We start from the raw sequence: 20,068 nt of genomic DNA, 5'->3' as shown, positions 1-20,068 counted from the left end.
CAAGTAGCGCTTGGGAATTAGTGCATCATGCATTGGAATTCTGTCTGTGAGGGTTATGCTACCCATGTGAATGGCCTCAAACTTGATGTTTGGCAATTTTGTATGGTTTTGAAAACCCTTCAAATCTCACCAAATGAATTTATATTTTGTACAGCCTAACCATATGAGCCTAATTGACTAGCCTACTCAATTCCTTCAATTTGGGCTATGTGAAGAAACACAGTCCACCATGCAAACTGCTATATATATATATATATATATATATATATATATATATTTATTTTTTTTAATCTTTCTCTTAGAATTAGGCCAAATTGATTTATAATATAATTATATTTTATTCAAGAGATGTTCTCTCTGACAGATTACAGTACTAATTGAAGATGGGTGATGGTTCTTAAAATGTAACCTACTTTCTATCGTTATTTTTGTAGAAAAAGGGGGAAACACTGGAAGATGTTCATCGGTCAACTGTAGGGGCGCCCATGTTTGCTGGAATTCGGAAGTGTCGGTGCCAGAGTGGCAGGTTAAATTGGCCAGGGTCAGAGTAAGTAGTACAGAAGGTGTTTTATGCTGAGGCAGTGAAGAAAGTAGCGGAGGATGGGTCAAGGGTGAGGGATCCTGAGAGAATCCCTGTGAGTAGGCCTAGTAGATCTGTGACAGCACAGAGGGATAGGTCAATGACTGATGTATGCTTCATAACGATGGTTTTAATGAGTGTAGGGTTAGATGGTAGGGTCAGTTAAATGTTTTTACTTTCCCATTTTGTGGATCAAAATATAATTAATATATACCCCAGTCTTGGTGGCGGTAATGCAACAGACATTGAATGCCATCCACCGTTAAACCTCAGCGAATAAGATAAAGGTTTAGCAACTCTGATGTAAGCCTACATTTACAATCCAGCAGACTATGGCGATAGGGTATCGAAGATTGGGTTATTTTCCCACCAAAGGTAGGAGCGGGGAAAACTACCCTACCCAGCATACATTGCAGCATGCAAACCGAAGTTGCAGCGCCAGCGTGAAGAAGGTAAAGCCGGAGATGCAGCTAGCAATACAGATCAGCTTTGAACGCTTTATTTAGTATCTAGATAGTTTCATGAACACATCCCAACGTATCAATGAAGTATTGTAAGATATAGAATGATTATGTGGTTGTGGTGTGTTCCTCCCTTTATTCAAAGTCAGCTAGCCAACCAGGCTACTAGCTAACGTTAGCTAGATATCTAACGTGGATTTCCATAACTGGTTTACTTCGTGGTGGACTACTCAACCCTCCATGTTTTTCTGCTGTCTTCCCGTCAAATACCATGACAAACAAAAGCTAGCTAGGATCGCTGTGAGATGCTCGAACTAGCTACTAATGTTGGGGGGCGTAGTCGCTGTGTTAGCTCGTGTCCATTGCACGACGACGAGATGCCCATGTTCTGTCGTGTTCCATATTTTTTTCATCGTAACTCACCAAAGTAAACAGTTTTAGAGTGCGGGATTACTTTTCTCTGTATGTGCAGGGTGTAATTTCTCCCAAAATATGAGTACTTTGATTACCATTAAAATACCCTGATCCACGCGTATGCGTGGGATCTGCACTACGAGCTGCGTGGACAAGAGCTTGTCTGGCGGTATCATTGAGCTGGATGGAGGACTTAGGCCCGTTTTAGGATGGCAGCGCCATTGAGATTTTTAAACAAGTTTAAGTAGTGAACTGAGTGGGACATCCTATAGGTTAAGGAAGGATCACATAATTCCATCCAGGTCATCATGAGGGATCAGCCAATTAATTATACACACGAGCAAACATCCCATAACTGCAGGTGTCAGTAAATCGCCAACATTGGCTTCATACCTGTTCAAACAACACTCCGGGTGGCAATATGACTCCTTTCAGTTTGTTTACACACTCCATAGTAGTAGAAGGAGGAAATTGAATACTTCAAAATGGAGATGGCCTCAGTGGCATTGCCCATGCTCTAGCAGATTTCATAATGGGACAGATACAATGTTGCGTCCTCTAACTACAATATCTCTATGGGTGGTATACAAGGCAACTCATATTCGTTGCGTGATGGACCAGAGCTACTGTGTTGTATTCAGATCTATCTAAGTATATGACTCTGGTTGTATGTATGCAATGTAATCACAATTTACATATATGCAGTGAGTGGGTAACAGACTGTAATCTGGGTGTATTTATTATTATTATTTTTTTTTTTACAGATTGTCGCTACACCATTTCACTCTGGTATTGGTCACACCATGGCAAAAGTTGGAGCTGTCATCTATCCCCACACGTTTGTTGTCTTATCTGAGCTGAGCAGAATTCCAACCAGCTCCCACAACCTGTGAGTCTGCAACTCCAGTAAGATACGTCCTCACACTAACACAAACGGTAACATTACGTAGGATGTCAAACATGAAATTATCTGAAGGCCCTCGGTACTTACAGTACTCAATGTTCACACGACGCTGCAGAGGACTTATAGGCCTACTCCTCTGCAGTTGACTCACCACACCTGATGTCACACTTGACATCTTGTGTTGATGTTGTGCAACTGCTCTGAAATGATAGTTTCATTGTTTTTAGCTGTCAATGTACTTATTATTTACAGTATAGGCCTAAGCTTTAAATGGCTAGATCCGTATGGCTGTTTTTAATGTATATCTTTCTGTGTGTCTGTTAAGGGTGGAAGGACTGCCACCACCATTGAACCTCACTGATACAGAAAGTGGCGGTGTTGCAGCTCTACCAGGCTAAGGTCAGTCATTTCTTGACAAAGTGAAAATATTATAATGCATGCTATGTTACCATACATATGTTTCAATTACCACTCAGAACAACCCTCTCATACTCTTCCAGGCTCTTGACCCCTTGACTGTGTGAAAGTCGTAATTTCTTCCTGTGGTATCAGACCCAGGCCCTTGAGAGCAATGTGTGAGCAAGAGGACCATGGAGACGGTGGCCGTAACAAGCTGTCCAACAGTGACGCCATCAAGCTGACAGATGACCTCTCTCTGAGTGACTCCGACCCTGAAGAGCGTAATGAGTCCATAGACCCAGAGGTGGAAGACTTGTCCTCATCTGATGATGAAGTGCACCAGAACTCCGGCCCTGGTCCCGGTCCCAAGAAACCCGCATTCAGTCTGACAGGTGGCAGCTCAAGCTTCTCCAACCGCAGCCGAAGCATCTTTGATTGCCTGGAGAGTGCCGCTAAGCTGTCCTCGTCCAATTTGGGACAGGACAATGTCATTGACGGGGTCTTTGCACGTCCCCCTCCACCCCCACTGCTGCCGAGTGGAAAGAAGTATGGGGAGAAGGTGGGGGAATTGGTCAGCAAGCCTCCTCAGAAGAGAGGAGTGCCAGATTACCTGGTGAATCCTGAGCGCTGGACGCGCTACGACCTGGAGGATGTGCCAGAGACCAGTGACAGCAAGAATAGCATGGTGGCTCAGCAGTACATACAAAGTCTGCAGCAGCAGAAGAAGGAGAACACGATGGAAGATGATCCTGAAGAGCCTTTTATACCTACTTTCAACCAGGGCCAGAGCAGTAGCTCAGAGCATAAGATTGTGTTCTCCAGGCCTAGCCGGCCACAGAAGGATGACGCTGAAGAAGTTAACAAGCCTGATCGAACCAAGAAGGTAGGGATGGGTCTCTGTCACTTAGATGATGATGAAGAAGAGGAGGGTATAGGCCTAGCAATCGCCCCCCAACGCCCAAAGGAGAGTGAGCGGAAGAGGAAGTGGACCCCGGTGGGGGAAGAAGAGGGCGCGCTGAGTGATAGGAAGGATCAACCGCCTATTGGCTTCGTCATTAATAGGAACGTCAACAGGAAGAACTTCCGCAAGACATCAGAGAAAGAGGAGGACTGAGAGTACACATACTTGACCTCAATCAATTGAAGTCCTCTGGAAATAATGGAGGACCCTAAATATGGACAGTATTTTAGTGCTTCCCTGTAGAACCTCAAGCAGAGGAGTTTTTTTCCTAATCAAGGGAATGGTTTCGGCCTCTTGACTTTATCAGAATTAATGTAAAATGTGTATTTTGAATATTAACTTCAGACATGAAAATCACTTGTCAGTAATGCTAATGTATATTGCTGTTTCGAAGTCCAAAGAATATTGAATTTAGCTGTCAAGTATATTGGTGGAAGTGTAATGTAAACAATTGTATTTGTAGTAGACCCTTGTAAGTGGCATCATTTTTCATATTGCTGTAACTATTATTGATTATTGGAGCAGTAAAGTCTTCCTACAACTAAATAGTTTCTCTGTCACTTATGAATCTTTGTTCCTGTATTTTCCGTGACTGATGTGAAGCCAATAGGTTATATTACAGTATTTGAAGAATGTGCTTATGAGAATCATAGACATTGCTACGTTCATATCAACTAATTAAATGCATTCGTTGGTTTCACAGATAAGAAAAGCCCATCATTTGCATGCACTTTCAGGAGTAGAGAGATATAAAGAGACTCAGTTTTGGTCACTAACTGTAGACCTATTAAACGACTGCGACTGTCCGATTATGACCAGATGGCCGCATTACTAATCCACCCGAAGCGTTCAATATCAGCGCCTCACCTTTTGAGAAGCATGACGCTACCTACCTGAAAGTAATTGACTCAGAAACGCGGAAGTGAAGTCAACTTATTTTTTTTTTAGCTCAGTACAGTAGTTTTTCATATAGTTTTAGTATAATTAGAGCTCCCCGTCTGTCTGAAGTAGGGGTGAACGTTTCGTGAGTAATGAAGACAACGGCGCTCGAACGACAGAAGATGTGAATGGGGATTTTCAATATTCGCTCAATTTGGATAACGAGCGTATTGCAACATGTACCTAATGGATCCAGAGCAGGTGAGGAAGATTATTTATAAACAACTCACCTGCAAACAGTTTAGGAAACATGTTTTCATGTCGCCTACAGTATTTTGAATGAGTATAGAAATTGTTGGACTGAATAATGTATTTTTAAAATGTTATGCTCATGGATAATGGTAATGAAACTATTTTTTAGATACTTTGAGGTGACGGTCATAGCAGGTTAAAATATATTTCCGTATAGCTATAACCTGTATCAGACATCTATCTATAAGTTTGTGTGCAAGTATGCTGAGTTGTGTTATGTTACCGTACCAAAAGTGGTCTACAGTGCTTTATCTATGAACTAGATGTGGATCAAACACACCCTAGATCTAGATCGAATCCCTGAGCTGACAAGGTAAACATCTGTTGTTCTGCCCCTGATCAAGGCCGTTAACCCACTGTTCCCAGGCCGTCATTGTAAATAAGAATTTGTTCCTAGCTGACTTGCCTAGTTAAATAAAATATTACAGGTGTTTTATTTGGACTGAGAACACATGACTGTAGCTGACGTTCCCTGAAACTATTTTCTGCCTCACCATGTGCAGTGCCTTTGAAAAGTATGCAGACCCCTTGACTTTTTTTTACACATTATGTTACGTTTCAGCATCAAGTCTTCTTGGGTATGATGCTGCAAGCTTGGTACACCTGTATTTGGGGAGTTTCTCCCATTCTTCTCTGCAGATCCTCTCAAACTCTGTCAGGTTGGATGGGGTGCGTTTCTGCACAGCTATTTTCAGGTCTCTCCAGAGATGTTAGATCGGGTTCAAGTCCGGGCTCTGGCTGGGACACTCAAGGACATTCAGAGACTTGTCCCGAAGCCACTCCTGCGTTGTCTTGGCTGTATGCTTAGGGCCATTGTCATGTTGGAAGGTGAACCTTCACCCCAGTCTGAGGTCCTGAGTGCTCTGGAGCAGGTTTTCGTCAAGGATCTCGCTGTACTTTGCTTTGTTCATCTTTGCCTCGATTCTGACTTGTGTCCCAGTAACTGCCGCTGAGAAATATCCCCACAGCATTTTTTTATTTTTATTTCACTTTTATTTAACCAGATAGGCCAGTTGAGAACAAATTCTAATTTACAACTGCAACCTGGCCAAGATAAAGCAAAGCAGTGCAACACAAACAACAAAACAGAGTTACACATGGAATAAACAAACGTACAGTCAATAACACAATAGAAAAAAAATCTATATACCGTGTGTGCAAATTAGGGAGGTAAGGCAATAAATAGGCCGTAGTGGCGAAGTAATTACAATTTAGCAATTAAACACTAGAGTGATAGGTGTGCAGAATATTTATGTGCAAGTAGAGGTACTGGGGTGCAAAGGAGCAAAAATAAAATAATAACAATATGGGGATGAGGTAGTTGGATGGGCTATTTACATGCATGATGCTGCCACCCCCATGCTTCACCGTAGGAATGGTGCCATGTTTCCTCCAGAAGTGACCCTTGGCATTTAGGCCAAAGAGACCAGAGAATCTTGTTTCTCATGGGGTGAGAGTCTTTAGGTGCCTTTTGGCTAACTCCAAGCAGGCTGTCATGTGCCTTTTACTGAGGAGTGGTTTCCTTCTGGCCACTACCGTAAAGGCCTGATTGGTAGAGTGCTGCAGAGATGGTTGTCCTTCTGGAAGGTTCTCCCATCTCCACAGAGGAACTCTAGAGCTCTGTCAGAGTGACCATCGGCTTCTTAGTCACCTCCCTGACCAAGGCCCTTCTCCCCCCAAGTCTTGGTGGTTCCAAACTTCTTCCATTTAAGAATTACGGAGGCCATTGTGTGCTTGGGGACCTTCAATGTTGCAGACATTTTTTGGTACCCTTCCCCAGATCTGCGCCTCGACACAATCCTGTCTCGGAGCTCTACAGACAATCCCTTCGTCATCATGGCTTGGTTTTTGCTCTGACATGCACTGTCAACTGTGGGACCTTATAGACAGGTGTGTACCTTTCCAAATCATGTCCAGTCAATTGAATTTACCACAGGTGGACTCCAAGTTGTAGTAACATCTCAAGGATGATCAATGGAAACAGGATGTACCTGATCTCAATTTCAAGTCTCATAGCAAAGGGTTTGAATACTTATGTAAATAAGGTATTTCTGTTCAAATGTTTTAATAAATTAGCAAAGAATTCTAAAAACATTTGTCGTTATAGGGTATTGTATGTAGATTGCTGTATAAATAATAAATTGTTTTTATTTAATCCATTTTAGAACAAGGCTGTAACGTAACAAAATGTGGAAAAAGTCAAGTGGTCTGAATACTTTCCGAGGGCACTGTATAGGCTGGATTCATTGCAGCAGCTAAATAAATAAATTATAAAAAAAATCAGACCAACTTAAAATATTTCACAAATTTAAAGGTTGCTTATCTGGCCGTTTGTGTTTTAAAGCATAACTTCACCTGCATGCTTTAGATGAGATCTTTGAGAAATTGTCAGGTCAGCTTTTTACCTTGGACCATGTTTCTCTGAAGAGTGTCTATGATTTATGTGATGCTGAGGCCTGATGTATGACACCATTCCTCTGGCAACCCATGCCATATCCACTACACAGTACCCTACATCAGAGCCAGCCTCCTTTCAATGTTTGCCTGGTCTTCTTGGCTGTGCTCCTGGTGAAACAGGTTATCTCATTAAATCTTATGCAAACTGCACTAAAGAGGGTAATAGTGGCACACTTCCAAAATATAATCAGTCAAGATTGGATCATATCTCTCGAGACATAGCAGAGCATAGAACTCCCACCCACTGAGTATGAGGAGCAGTCTATAGAATATTTTCACTGACGGGCGTGTTGGAGCATGTAATCTGGAAAATCCTGTGGGAGTCTGGAAGAATGAAAGTGAAAGACTGACAGGCTTTAGAGAGAAACATGCATAACAACAGAGATGGCAAGAGGGATGGCCCAGTTGCCTTTATTTGTTTTACCCCTTTGCTTAGAGATGTGTGTTATTGACATCTCATGGACTGTAACTGTAAAAAGGAATTTGCCTAGTGTCCCTTTTTTCGACACAGGATAGTGAAGCCACAATTACAATTTGGCTGTAGTGAATGAAGGCACATCATTGACCATTATGTTAGCTGAGAGGTTCCTTGTGGTCCATGTTGACTGGCACATTCCTGGCGGACCACTTCAGTGAGGTGGGGAGGAGGGCCAGCCCTTGTATCACAAGAGAGATGTCAAATTGTCCCTCTTTGTTACCCTGTGTTTTAGGATGGTATTGAGCTGCAGGAGAGAAACACGGATGGCTTTGACAATACCATGGAGGCATTACTCCCAATTCTGGTGAGACCGCACAACACACACCATCTATTCATTTCACTGCATTCATAACTTAGAGACATACATAGTCATACAGGTGATAATTATTCAAGCTGTTTGTATGACACAGTCCCTAGAATACAGAAAAGCTTGTATGTCTCCCACAGCACCAGCAGAGAACATATGATTATGTTCTAGTTGCTGACAAAGTTGAGGACCAGGATCACCCAAAGTTTCTGAAGCAGGTGGCTTTTATTGACCACCTGAGGAAGAAAAACATGAAAGTAACAGTGAGTTTGTTACTTGATTAAATCACGTTTAAATTCCATATGGAGTGATGTTGAGGCAATGTTACTTTATTGGGTTGTGTACAATATTTTATTGGGATGTGTACAACTGTAGAGAATGTGTGACATTTATACTGTAACATCATGGCCAATCCTCCCAAAATGAACCTGGTTCAATGCTCATCATGAACTTTGCCTTTTTGTGTCAGAAAATCGTTCATGATGACAAGGTGTTTTATGGTGTCCGGGCCCCGAAGGAGATCTTTGACAAGTACAGGTACCTACTTAAGGTGTCTGATTCTTGCAACTGGAGCGGCGACCGGAAATGTGCCAGGGTTCCTCACTCAACCAGGTGAGATGCATTGAACTCTCTCTCTTGCCATTCCATATGCAAATAACGTTAACTTCCAACATGTCCTCTTACCTTGTTCCTGTTTTTCTTTCAGAATCAGAGTAGTGCATTACATCCTACACCACACCCATATCAACACAGGAGGTATGTGAAGTGCTCCCTCCATTGATCTCTTTAGCAACATATTTGTCCCTGACTTCAATTGTTCTGCACTCCTAACCCTCTTTTTAATTTAAACACAACAGAGAACCTCACAGAGCTCCAGGAGAAGGGTGTCTTTGAGGCCGCGTTCTGCCTGCATGAGGTAAAAACAAAAAACATTAATATTTGTATACCTGATTACTTGTTAAATTTTGAGGGGCATTGTAGCTGTTTATGTCTTGTAAGTAGCCCATATGAAATTCATTGATGTGAAATACATCAGTATGAGCCTCTTTCTATTTTTATAGAGGAACAAGCAAAAGGTGTTGAAACAAAAGTGGGCACGATGGTCTGCTCTCTGTACGACCCAGCCTGTCGATGATGTCAGGTAAGACCTTCTATATATCCTGCTGTGTTTCTGTGTCTTTTGGTTTCACAGTGGCCTTTCCTCAATTGGATTTATTCAACTCTTGCTTCCTCTCACCTCCATCCTCTCTGGCCTCCTTTTGAAAAAGGTCATAGGTAATCAAGGAGACACGTCAAGCAGGGGAAAAGTGGACAAAATTGTGCTTGTAATTAATGAGACTCCTTGTCCAATAGCACATTGACGAAAATGACGTTTACAGGGTGGAATCCCCAAGTAAATGTATACAGTGATACAAACAAATGTAGCTAGCTAGTTGTGCAAGACATGTTGTAGATAAATGATCAATAGAATATTGTTATGAAATGTTTGCATGCTTTTCTCCTTCAAGAAAACAATAGCTGATTTCAAAGTGGGTGTGGAAGATTAAAACTCTTCCGCAAAGGAATCATGTAGGATTCATTTGCGCTTCCATGCCAAAATGAGGCTATCGAGGAAGGGAGGACCCTCTTCAGTTTGCCTACAAAAAATTGTCGCTCTCCTTGACCACTTATCGGTTTCCAGGTCAACGAGGAGAGAGGACTGGGGAGAGAGGGTGGAGAACAGACTTTTTCCCAATGAAGAAAAGGCCTCTCTCTCTCACTTTCAAAGCAATTAACTATGTTACCAAGAAGTATGCCAGCTAGTGGTTATATCCACATAGAACTTTGGGTTTGCCGATGCAGCTAAACGTGATGTGCTTACCTAAAGCAGGATTTCCCAAACTCGGTCCTGGGCCCGTTTTGTTTTTTTTCCCTAGCACCACACAGCTGATTCAAATAACCAACTCATCATCAAGCTTAGTTTAAACCAGCTAAGAACAGCCCGTAGCTATGGTATATTGGCCATATACCACACCCCCTCATGCCTTATTGCTTAAATATACAGCATGCAAATAGCAATACAACATGCCATTTACCTCAGTCATGTGAAAGGGAAATTATCAAGATAAACGACATGTTAATTAAATATTTATTTTAATCCCCCTGGAAACCTGGGTTAATGGGTGTTAACTGATTAGGAATGTCCTTTTCCTGGTTTGAATTTGAACATGCAAACTGAAATGTATCTATGTCTGTCAGGAGTTACTTTGGAGAGAAGGTGGCTCTGTATTACCTGTGGTTGGGCTGGTACACCATCCTGCTGGTCCCTGCAGCCATTCTGGGTGTGATTGTGTTCCTGTATGCACTGGCTTTCTTCAACACCAGCCCCCTCATGTGAGTTGACAGGCCCACTGAGACAAATTCTTTATTAAGCTGATTGGTGCTGACATTTTAGTAGGAATAAAAAATTGGTTACATGGCGTTGCTCCTCTTTAAAACTCATGTGTTTCTGAAGGTGCATTGTGTGTCTTCATATTACAGAAAAGAGGTCTGTGAGTCTGACACTGTTATGTGCCCGAGGTGTGACAAATGGTGTCAAGTATGGCAGCTGCGTGACACCTGTACCTATGCCAAGGTAACTCATGTCATTCTACCATACTGCATTGCAAACTTTACTATTTAAAAAATAGTTAATGAAGTTTGTATGTTCAAAATGTGTCTTGTGTGCAGGTGAGTCCTCTGTTTGACAATGAGGGGACGGTGTTCTTTGCTATGTTCATGGCAGTGTGGGGTAAGTCTCTCACACAGGATAAAACTGATTCTTTCCACCCAATACATTTTTAATTCAGATAAATCTAGACATTGTTATGACTCATGCCCTTATTTTTCCAGCTACCATTTTTCTGGAGCTGTGGAAGAGACGCAAAGCAACGTTTGTGTCTAAATGGAAAGTATTTGACTGGTGTGAGGAAGAGGTATGGCTTCACTTAGGCTTAAGAAACCATTATATGTCTGGATATACTGTAGGAAGGTTTTATCATGGTTTAGGTTGTCTGTTACTCATTCATATTATCCAATCATATGCTCTTTCAAGTAACTAAAATAATGTCCCATTGATTACTGTCATCTTATGGTAGTGATCCATTGTGTGATTGATATGACCACAGACCTCTGTGGTATAATCCTGAATATTGTTCCATCTGGCCTGCAGGAGGAGCTCATCCTGGGAGTAGTCAATGATCCAGACTGCCATCCCAAAGAGTTTCGCCATTCTTATCTGCGCAGCACTCTAGTTCTGGTGCTGGTCACTCTCATGGTCAGTCCCAGTCAGTCACTCAGTACCATATTGAAACAGACGTAGCAATTTTCATCCTGGGCTATACCAGTGTTTAGCTCCGGTTCAGTCATTGTTGTCCTCTCACTGTGTGTGTGTGTTCTTTTACCAGTTGGTTCTGATCATCGGGCTAACCCACGCTCTGGTGGTGTTCCGTGTGGTTGCTGCTGTGCTGTTGTCAGAGGGAACATGGGAGTTTGTAAGGGACCATGCCAACACTGTAGCAGTAATGCTGGGTGCTGTACTACACTACTTCACCATGCAAGTTATGACCAGAGTAAGTTCAACCAGCAACCCCTCTAAGTCATGTAAACCTGCACAGTCCCTAACTCTTCTCCTCTTACCCGGATAGGTCAACAAGGCCGTGGCCTTCAAGCTGTGTGAGATAGGTGAGTCTGAAGAGGAACATCTTAATTTGGATGAGCAGAACATATGTTTATATTGAACATTTTCATTTACAATCAAACATGTACAGTTGAAGATGAAAGTTTACATACACCTTAGCCAAATACATTTGAACTCAGTTTTTCACAATTTCTGACATTTAATCCTAGTAAACATTCCCTGTATTAGGTCAGTTAGGATCACCACTTTATTTTAAGAATGTGAAATGTCAGAATAATAGAGAATGATTTATTTCAGCCTTTATTTCTTTCATCACATTCCCAGTGGGTCAGAAGTTTACATGCACTCAATTAGTATTTGGTTGCATTGCCTTTAAATTGTTTAACTTCGGTCAAGTGTTTCAGATAGCCTTCCACAAGCTTCCCACAATATGTTGGGTGAATTTTGGCACATTCCTCCTGACAGAGCTGATGTAACGGAGTCAGGTTTGTAGGCCTCCTTGCTTGCACACACTTTTTCAGTTCTGCCCAAAGATTTCTATAGGAGTGAGGTCAGGGCTTTGTGATGGCCACTTTGTTGTCCTTAAGGCATTTTCCCACAACTTTGGAAGTATGCTTGGAGTAATTGTCCATTTGGAAGAACCATTTGCGACCAAGCTTTAACTTACTGACTGATGTCTTGAGATGTTGTTTCAATATATCCACATAATTTTCCTTTGTCATGATGCCATCTATTTTGTGAAGGGCACCAGTCCCTCCTGCAGCAAAGCACCCCCACAACATGATGCTGCCACCCCCGTTCTTCACGGTTGGGATGGTGTTCTTCGGCTTCCAAGCCTCCCCTTTTTCCTCCAAACATAATGATGGTCATTATGGCCAAACGGTTCTATTTCTGTTTCATCAGACCAGAGGACATTTCTCCAAAAAGTGAGATCTTTGTCCCCATGTGCAGTTGCAAACCGTAGTCTGGCTTTTTTATGGCGGTTTTGGAGCAGGGCTTTGCTGAGCGGCCTTTCAGGTTATGACGATATAGGACTAATTTTACTGTGGATATAGATACATTTGTACCTGTTTCCTCCAGCATCTTCACAAGGTCCTTTGCTGTTGTTCTGGGATTGATTTGCACTTTTAGCACCAAAGTACGTTCATCTTTAGGAGGCAGAACGCGTCTCCTTCCTGAGCGGTATGATGGCTGTGTGGTCCCACGGTGTTTGTACTTGCGTACTATTGTTTGTACAGATGAACGTGGTACCTTCAGGCATTTGGAAATTGCTCCCAAGAATGAACCAGCCTTGTGAACGTCTACAATTTTGGCTTGGCTGATTTCTTTTGCTTTTCCTGATGTCAAGCAAAGAAGCACTGAGTTTGAAGGTAGGCCTTGAAATACATCCACAGGTATACCTCCAATTGACTCAAATTATGTAAATTAGCCTATCACAAGCTTCAAAAGCCATGACATAATTTTCAGTAGTTTTCCAATCTGTTTAAAGGCACAGTCAACTTAATGTATGTAAACTTCTGACCCACTGGAATTGTGATACAGTGAATTATAAGTGAAATAATCTGTAAAGAATTTTTGGGAAAAATTACTTGTCATGCACATAGTAGATGTCCAAACCGACTTGCCAAAACTATAGTTTGTTAACAAGAAATTTGTGGAGTGGATGAAAAATAAGTTTTAATGACTCCAACCTAAGTGTATGTAAACTTCCAACTTCAACTGTACATGTTCATCACTTTCATTCTATCAGATGGAATTGTACTTAACTTCTTTCACTGACTCACTTAGCTAATGTTGCTGCTTTTGCCTGCAGAGAAGACACAGTCGCGTGCAGCCACTGAGAGGAGCTTCACTGTCAAGATGTTTACCTTCCAGTTCTTCACCCTCTTCTCCTCGCTCGTATATGTGGCATTTTTCCTGGGCAGGTACTGAGTGCAACGTGTGTGTGTGTGTGTAGTATTAATATTTGATCGGGCTGACGGTACATGGGGCTCCTGAGGGACACAGTGCTCTAAGGCACTGCATCTCAGTGCTAGAGGTGTCACTACAGAACCTGGTTTGATCCCATGCTGTATCACAACCGGTCGTGTTTGGGAGTCCCATAGGGCGGCGCCCAGCGTCATCCGGGTTAGGGTTTAGCCGGGGTAGGCCGTCATTGTAAATAAGATTTTTTTCTTAACTGACTTGCCTAGTTAAATCAAATAAATCAAATATTGCAGACTAGCCTAAAACCAAGGGGAAAACTGTTGGTAAAGTACTGCTCTGTGTCAGCTGTCATGGGCAGCCTAGCTGTACGGAGAAGGTGCTTTCTGTATCCACAAGTGTCCATGTATCTTGAAATGTTTGAGTCCTGAACCATAAATGTGTAAGTATTTGAAATGTTTATGCATATGTGCTTGCATTTAATGAATCTAACACGTTGTTCTCGTGCATAGGATAAATGGTCGCCCAGGCAGCTATGTTCGTATTTTTGGTAAATGGAGATTGGAGGAGGTGGGTAGCTCATCACTATTATATATATTTTTTAAAGTATTACTTAACATGGGATTATGACATGGTTGAATGGTTTGGATTGTCTTTAGACTGTTGCCATATCTGCCTTTTCCTGTCCTTACCAGTGTCATCCCAGTGGCTGCCTCACTGACCTCTTCATTCAAATGGCCGTCATCATGGTGCTCAAACAGACACTGAATAACATCTTTGAGTTTATTGTGCCGTAAGTACAATATATAGCTATGGTTTTCTACCTGCTTAACATAGATACATTCTGAGGAAATGAATAGGTTGAATAAGCCCTTTGATGTGTTGAGTAAGCTTTTGGTAATTCAAATAAACGTTTGACTGTCAGTCAGATGATAAAACCATGTGTAAAAATGAATTATAGTTAATGAATTGAATTAATTCTAATTAACCGAATTGGACATCCAAAGTGGAGCATCATACTTTCTCACTTTAGGTTGTCCTATGTTGTTGTGCAGCTGGTTCAAGAGTTACTTCAAAAGGACTACAACTAAGAAGCTGGAGAGGAAGTGTGGCGACTGCTACAAAAATGCATGTCGCGAAGAGGAGAAGAGAGGCCATGACCCATGTGATATCTGCAAGCTGCATGATTGGCTGCGCAACTACGATCTGAATGACGTAAACTTTTTCAGTCTCTTCAATGAGTTTCTGGAAATGGGTACGTCACATTAACAAGTCACTACCTTCCATGGATGTCTCTAAGTCCAAAGTCTTTATTTATTTCACCGAAGTGATTCTATCTCTCTCTTTCACTGTGATTCATGGTTTCTTTTATGTTCAATGATTCTGCCCAGTTGTTTTTATTGACTTCCCAATCCCCTGTGTTGAATATTAAATCTCTGTTGTGTTATTACACTCTTCTCATGCAGTTCTTCAGTTCAGTTTCACCACCATCTTTGTGGCGGCCTTCCCTCTGGCCCCTCTACTGGCCCTCATCAACAATATCTTTGAGATCCGTCTGGATGCCATCAAGATGGTCAGCTTGGAACGCAGATTAGTCCCCAAGAAAACCAATAATATTGGTGAGTTAAACAATATATGCAAAAGCTTGTGCTTCTCTGGTAAACTCCTTACCATGTTTTTGTTGGGGCTTGTATGCTCATCCCATAATATGATTTCTCAGGTATATGGATCAAAGTTCTGGAAGCTATTGGTGTTCTGGCTGTCATTGCCAATGGGCTAGTCATTGGGGTGTCCTCAGACTTCATCCCTCGGCTGGTCTATCGCTATCACTACGGTCCCTGTGCCAATGGAGAAGAAAATGTACAGTAAGTTCTACTGTAGCACATTGTGCAGTGACTGGTGCATGAGTTGCACCTACAGTAGAGTAGACCTCTCACACATGGTCTGGACTCTGAAAACAATGAATGCCATAGTAATAATGTAGATAATGTCATCTGATAGACCACTGCGCCACTCAGGAGGCTCGAATGTAGTCTAAGGCACTGCATTGCAGTGATTGAGGGGCCACTACAGACCCTGGTTTGGTCCCGGACTGTGTCGCAGCCGGCCAAGACCGGGAGACCCATGAGGCGGCGCACAATTGGCCCAGCGTCGTCCGTGTTAGGGGAGGGTTTGGCCGGCCGGGATGTCCTTGTCCCATCACGCTCTAGCGACTTCTGTGGCGGGCCGGGCGCATGCACGATGACACTGTTGCAAGTTGTATGGCGTTTCCTCCCACACATTGGTGCGGCTGGCTTCCGTGTTAAGCGAGCAATGTGTCAAGAAGCAGAGCGGCTTGGCAGGGTCGTGTTTCGGAGGACACATGGCTCTCGACCTTCGCCTCTCCCAAGTCCATACGGGAGTTGCAGCGATGGGACAAGACTGTATCTACCAATTTTGATATCACGACAATTGGGGAGAAAAATAAAATAAAGACTACATTCGCTACTGTCTCTCTATTGAAACTGTTCCAAAGGCAGAGTTCAACAGTTCCCTAGTTTAGTCTTTATTGGCATAAGTAACCATGCTGTGGGTAAACACTGGTGGCAGATGTCAAGGACATCCTAAAGTTGTAATAATACTGACTCGCCATGCTATCATGTGACTATTTGTTTGCCCTTCAAGCTGGTTGTGAAAAAGGCTCGCAATTTCCAATTCTCCAAATTCCAAGACAAATTAATATGGAAATGTATTTCCAATTATGATTTTGTATAAGCAAGCTGAGTTGTATGTTTTGTGTTGATTCATGGGGCATTACTTTTTGGGTTCTCAAAACGGTTAGCTGCATAAAACCTCATGAGTTGGAGAAGGGTTTGTTTTTATATGACCATAATCCCTTTTCCTTTTCCTCCCCTTATAGCTGTATGAAGGGCTATATCAACGACACCCTATCCACTGTTCATATAACAGACCTGAATGTGCGGAAGGACTTTTTCCCCAGTCAACTGATCACAGAGAGCGGCTTCAATGTTACACAATGCAGGTGGGCATCTGTGAGGCACAACTAGGTCACTACGGAAGCTACTATTTACCAAAGCCTGGCTCAACCCTACTGCCCATCGCTGAATTTCACTGTTTATATTAACGAAGTGTTTGAATAATCAGAAACCAAAGCAACCAATTCTCCTCAGGCATCCATACATGTAGCTAGAGTCTATGCAGTCACAGAAAGAAACCCAGTCCAGTGATACCAGTAGTTGTTGAGAGAGATTGTTGATGGTGAAACTGGTGTGTGTTCCCAGCTATAAAGACTACAGAAATGATGTTGACTACAGCCTCACCTCCCAGTTCTGGCTCATCATGGCTGTACGCTTTGCCTTCGTCGTCCTATTTGAGGTATGTCTTTCTTTGCATCTGTGAATGTGTATTTACGTCAAACTACTTACATTATTTTCAGTTTAGTTTTGGCACATCAGGAATCACTGAATTCCATGTTATTGATTTTAATTAAGCTCTGCACCCATGATCCAATCAAACATTATTTAAAATCATGACACTTTACAATAAAACTAAAGATGTAAAAGCAAACGCCAAGGATGTCTAAAACTATAAAATCACTTGTTAAAGGCCAAGCTAAAAAGGTGAGTTTAGGGTTTTGTCAAAACCTTATCCTTGCAACTCCAAATGGCCATTGAGCAATACCAAATATCATGGATATGATTGAACAAGCCTGTCTGTCTTTCACCTCTATCTGTAGCATGTAGTAGTCATCTTTAAATGCATTGCTGCCTGGTTTGTGCCTGACTCCCCCATGCTGGTGAAGAACGACAGACTGAAGGACAAACTCAGTAGACTCAAAGAGGAACTGCAGTGAGTTAAAACATATGGTTATAGACTACCACAATATTCCTGGTATGAACATGTATGATTAAGTGTTGCCGTACTTCATCTGCATGGAACTTATTATCACCATAGTGATTTCCATGATCGGATTAAAACGAATGTTGTCTGTGTTGACAGGGAAATGAAGTACAGCCAGTCCACAGATGTGTGATGACCACAACGGAGGGACATCCTGAGGCATGACACATGACTTTAAAGCCTTGAAAAAGTGATGCTCTCTGCACTGACCTGAGATCAGCATCTTACAGAATAGTTAGCGCCTGGTCGTTATGAGAGGTAGGACAGCCCCATCTCCCAACACCTCTGCGTTTTCTCCCACATGGTCAACGCACTGTTTATACCTGTGTGATTAATGGCCACCCGTGGCGCATGCGAGGGTGTCTCGATAGCCAATCGGGGCGACAAGTTTCTACAAGGATTAAACGGCTCCAAACTGTATTTCACATATAAGCAAGGGTACCCCAATATAAATGAACCAATATACTGACAGACTAACCTCAGATACCAGACTCCAAACCACAACTGGGGTTCATAAGAAGAGGTCCATATAACATTGTATTTTCTTGAATGACTGATGACCCAGCAGTAGCCTCAGCCGAGTCCCCAACAACCAGATGTTCCGGTTTTCAGGGGAAATGGAAAGAGAGCCTGTGACGCAACTTCCGCTTTTGGACGTTAACAAGGCGACACTCCATCTTAACTCCTCCTCCACATTTACCGGATTGGTTGAACAGTGCAGAAGATAACGTTTTTTTTCTTCTCGTCAAGACCAGTATGTAGGGGATCTAGTTTCAGGCATTTATTTTTCCTAATCACAAGGGGATCATCGCAGTCTCTCAGAAGTTTGGTTGGTGCGTAAAACGTGTGAATTCAGATAAATAAAAAGGTGTGATGGGTCCGTACACCAAACATGTTTTCACTGCATCAGGGATAGTGTACAGGCTTTTCGACTTTGCAGCCTTCTTCAGTGTGTAGATTTATTTTATGCCTGCTCCATTAGGTTAACCTAGCAGGGATACCTATACAGTAACAGAGTTGGGGTTAATTTTGTTTCACAAACTGTACGTGCTATACAAATGGAAAACCTGAGTTGAAATGTATTGACTCCCTTACTCTGGCCAATATGAATGTTTTACAAAGAACTGCGGTAGTTTTATTTTTGGTAAGGGTGTAACAACCTGTTTTGCAAATACTGTACTGATGTTTCCTGTTTACATGCTTTTAGTAACCTCAATGTTCTCTCAACATAAAGAATCACAAAGTGTGAATAATGTAATTTATCTTTGAAATATTAATATCTTTGTTATATAATTATGCCTCTCTTAACTTTACTTTTAATCCACTGCATTAATTCTTTATTTGAAATGATATTCGGGAAAATTGTGTTATCGCTTTTTAAATTCAAGGGTTGCTTCATGTTGTGTGTATGAGCAAGAGTTTTTGTAAAAACATTTAAGTATAATTCAGAAATGACTTGAGCCAATACCTATGGATATTGTATTGTTGTTGGAAAGGTGTAGATTTTGAGTTGCTTTATTGTTTTGTTTTTTAATGTATATTGTACATACAGTATGTGACAGGGTTTTGCTCATCAGTCTATCACTTGCGTGAAAGTGCATTGTAATTTTGTCCTTTTGCTTCTCACTTTTGATGGACAGACGGGACAAAGATTAAAGCTTGCAGTGATTTTACTCTCAGCTGAATGTGTACTTGAGGACTTTTTTTTGGTAAGCTAAGTAGACACAATTAACTGCCATTTGGTGGACCACACCCTGTCTATTTCTCTAACAAGTTAAGCCTGATCAACAACAAAATACTTTTTACATTAGGTCAGGTAAATAAAATAAAGAGAGAGATGTTAGAGACAATTGGTCCATTAGACGGTTGCTATGAAACAACCCTCTATGACCATAATGTCTGTATACCACAAGAGGGCAGAGTGGTCTTCTCTCCTACAGCCCAAAGTTATATACAGCACTAAACTACATAACCTACCTTGTGTAAACAGTTTTGGTGAAGGGAAATGAAAGGGGTCATCTACATGGTCTGCTAAAAGCAGTTCCTAACTACAGTGCCTTGCGAAAGTATTCGGCCCCCTTGAACTTTGCGACCTTTTGCCACATTTCAGGCTTCAAACATAAAGATATAAAACTGTATTTTTTTGTGAAGAATCAACAACAAGTGGGACACAATCATGAAGTGGAACAACATTTATTGGATATTTCAAACTTTTTTAACAAATCAAAAACGGAAGAATTGGGCGTGCAAAATTATTCAGCCCCCTTAAGTTAATACTTTGTAGCGCCACCTTTTGCTGCGATTACAGCTGTAAGTCGCTTGGGGTATGTCTATCAGTTTTGCACATCGAGACATCGAGAGACTGACATTTTTTCCCATTCCTCCTTGCAAAACAGCTCGAGCTCAGTGAGGTTGGATGGAGAGCATTTGTGAAC

The 20,068-nt window shown here is 41.9% G+C and overlaps 2 protein-coding genes across 2 annotated transcripts; both read left to right on the top strand.

The window, feature by feature from the left end:
* Positions 1-992: 992 nt before the first annotated feature.
* LOC139385217 (anoctamin-9-like) lies at positions 993-19,312 on the top strand. The gene is made up of 27 exons (XM_071130330.1): positions 993-1,032; positions 2,220-2,344; positions 2,685-2,758; positions 2,860-4,859; positions 8,078-8,149; positions 8,293-8,415; positions 8,622-8,764; positions 8,859-8,908; positions 9,010-9,068; positions 9,214-9,293; positions 10,391-10,525; positions 10,673-10,766; positions 10,862-10,922; positions 11,024-11,106; positions 11,343-11,447; positions 11,578-11,742; positions 11,818-11,854; positions 13,624-13,735; positions 14,246-14,303; positions 14,429-14,526; positions 14,789-14,988; positions 15,200-15,352; positions 15,454-15,598; positions 16,633-16,755; positions 17,015-17,108; positions 17,470-17,582; positions 17,733-19,312. Exons 4-27 carry the CDS (start codon positions 4,836-4,838, stop codon positions 17,764-17,766), a joined length of 2,361 nt encoding a protein of 786 aa, XP_070986431.1. The 5' UTR covers positions 993-1,032; positions 2,220-2,344; positions 2,685-2,758; positions 2,860-4,835; the 3' UTR covers positions 17,767-19,312.
* Positions 2,931-3,872, top strand: LOC139384584 (U5 small nuclear ribonucleoprotein TSSC4-like). Its single transcript, XM_071129415.1, has one exon. The coding sequence runs from the start codon at positions 2,931-2,933 to the stop codon at positions 3,870-3,872; it is 942 nt and encodes a 313-aa protein (XP_070985516.1).
* Positions 19,313-20,068: the final 756 nt, after the last annotated feature.

Source organism: Oncorhynchus clarkii, chromosome 26 (assembly GCF_045791955.1).
Source record: "Oncorhynchus clarkii lewisi isolate Uvic-CL-2024 chromosome 26, UVic_Ocla_1.0, whole genome shotgun sequence".
Taxonomy (NCBI): domain Eukaryota; kingdom Metazoa; phylum Chordata; class Actinopteri; order Salmoniformes; family Salmonidae; genus Oncorhynchus; species Oncorhynchus clarkii.
Note: the sequence above shows the minus strand (reverse complement) of the source record. Positions and strands in the feature narration are given on the sequence as shown.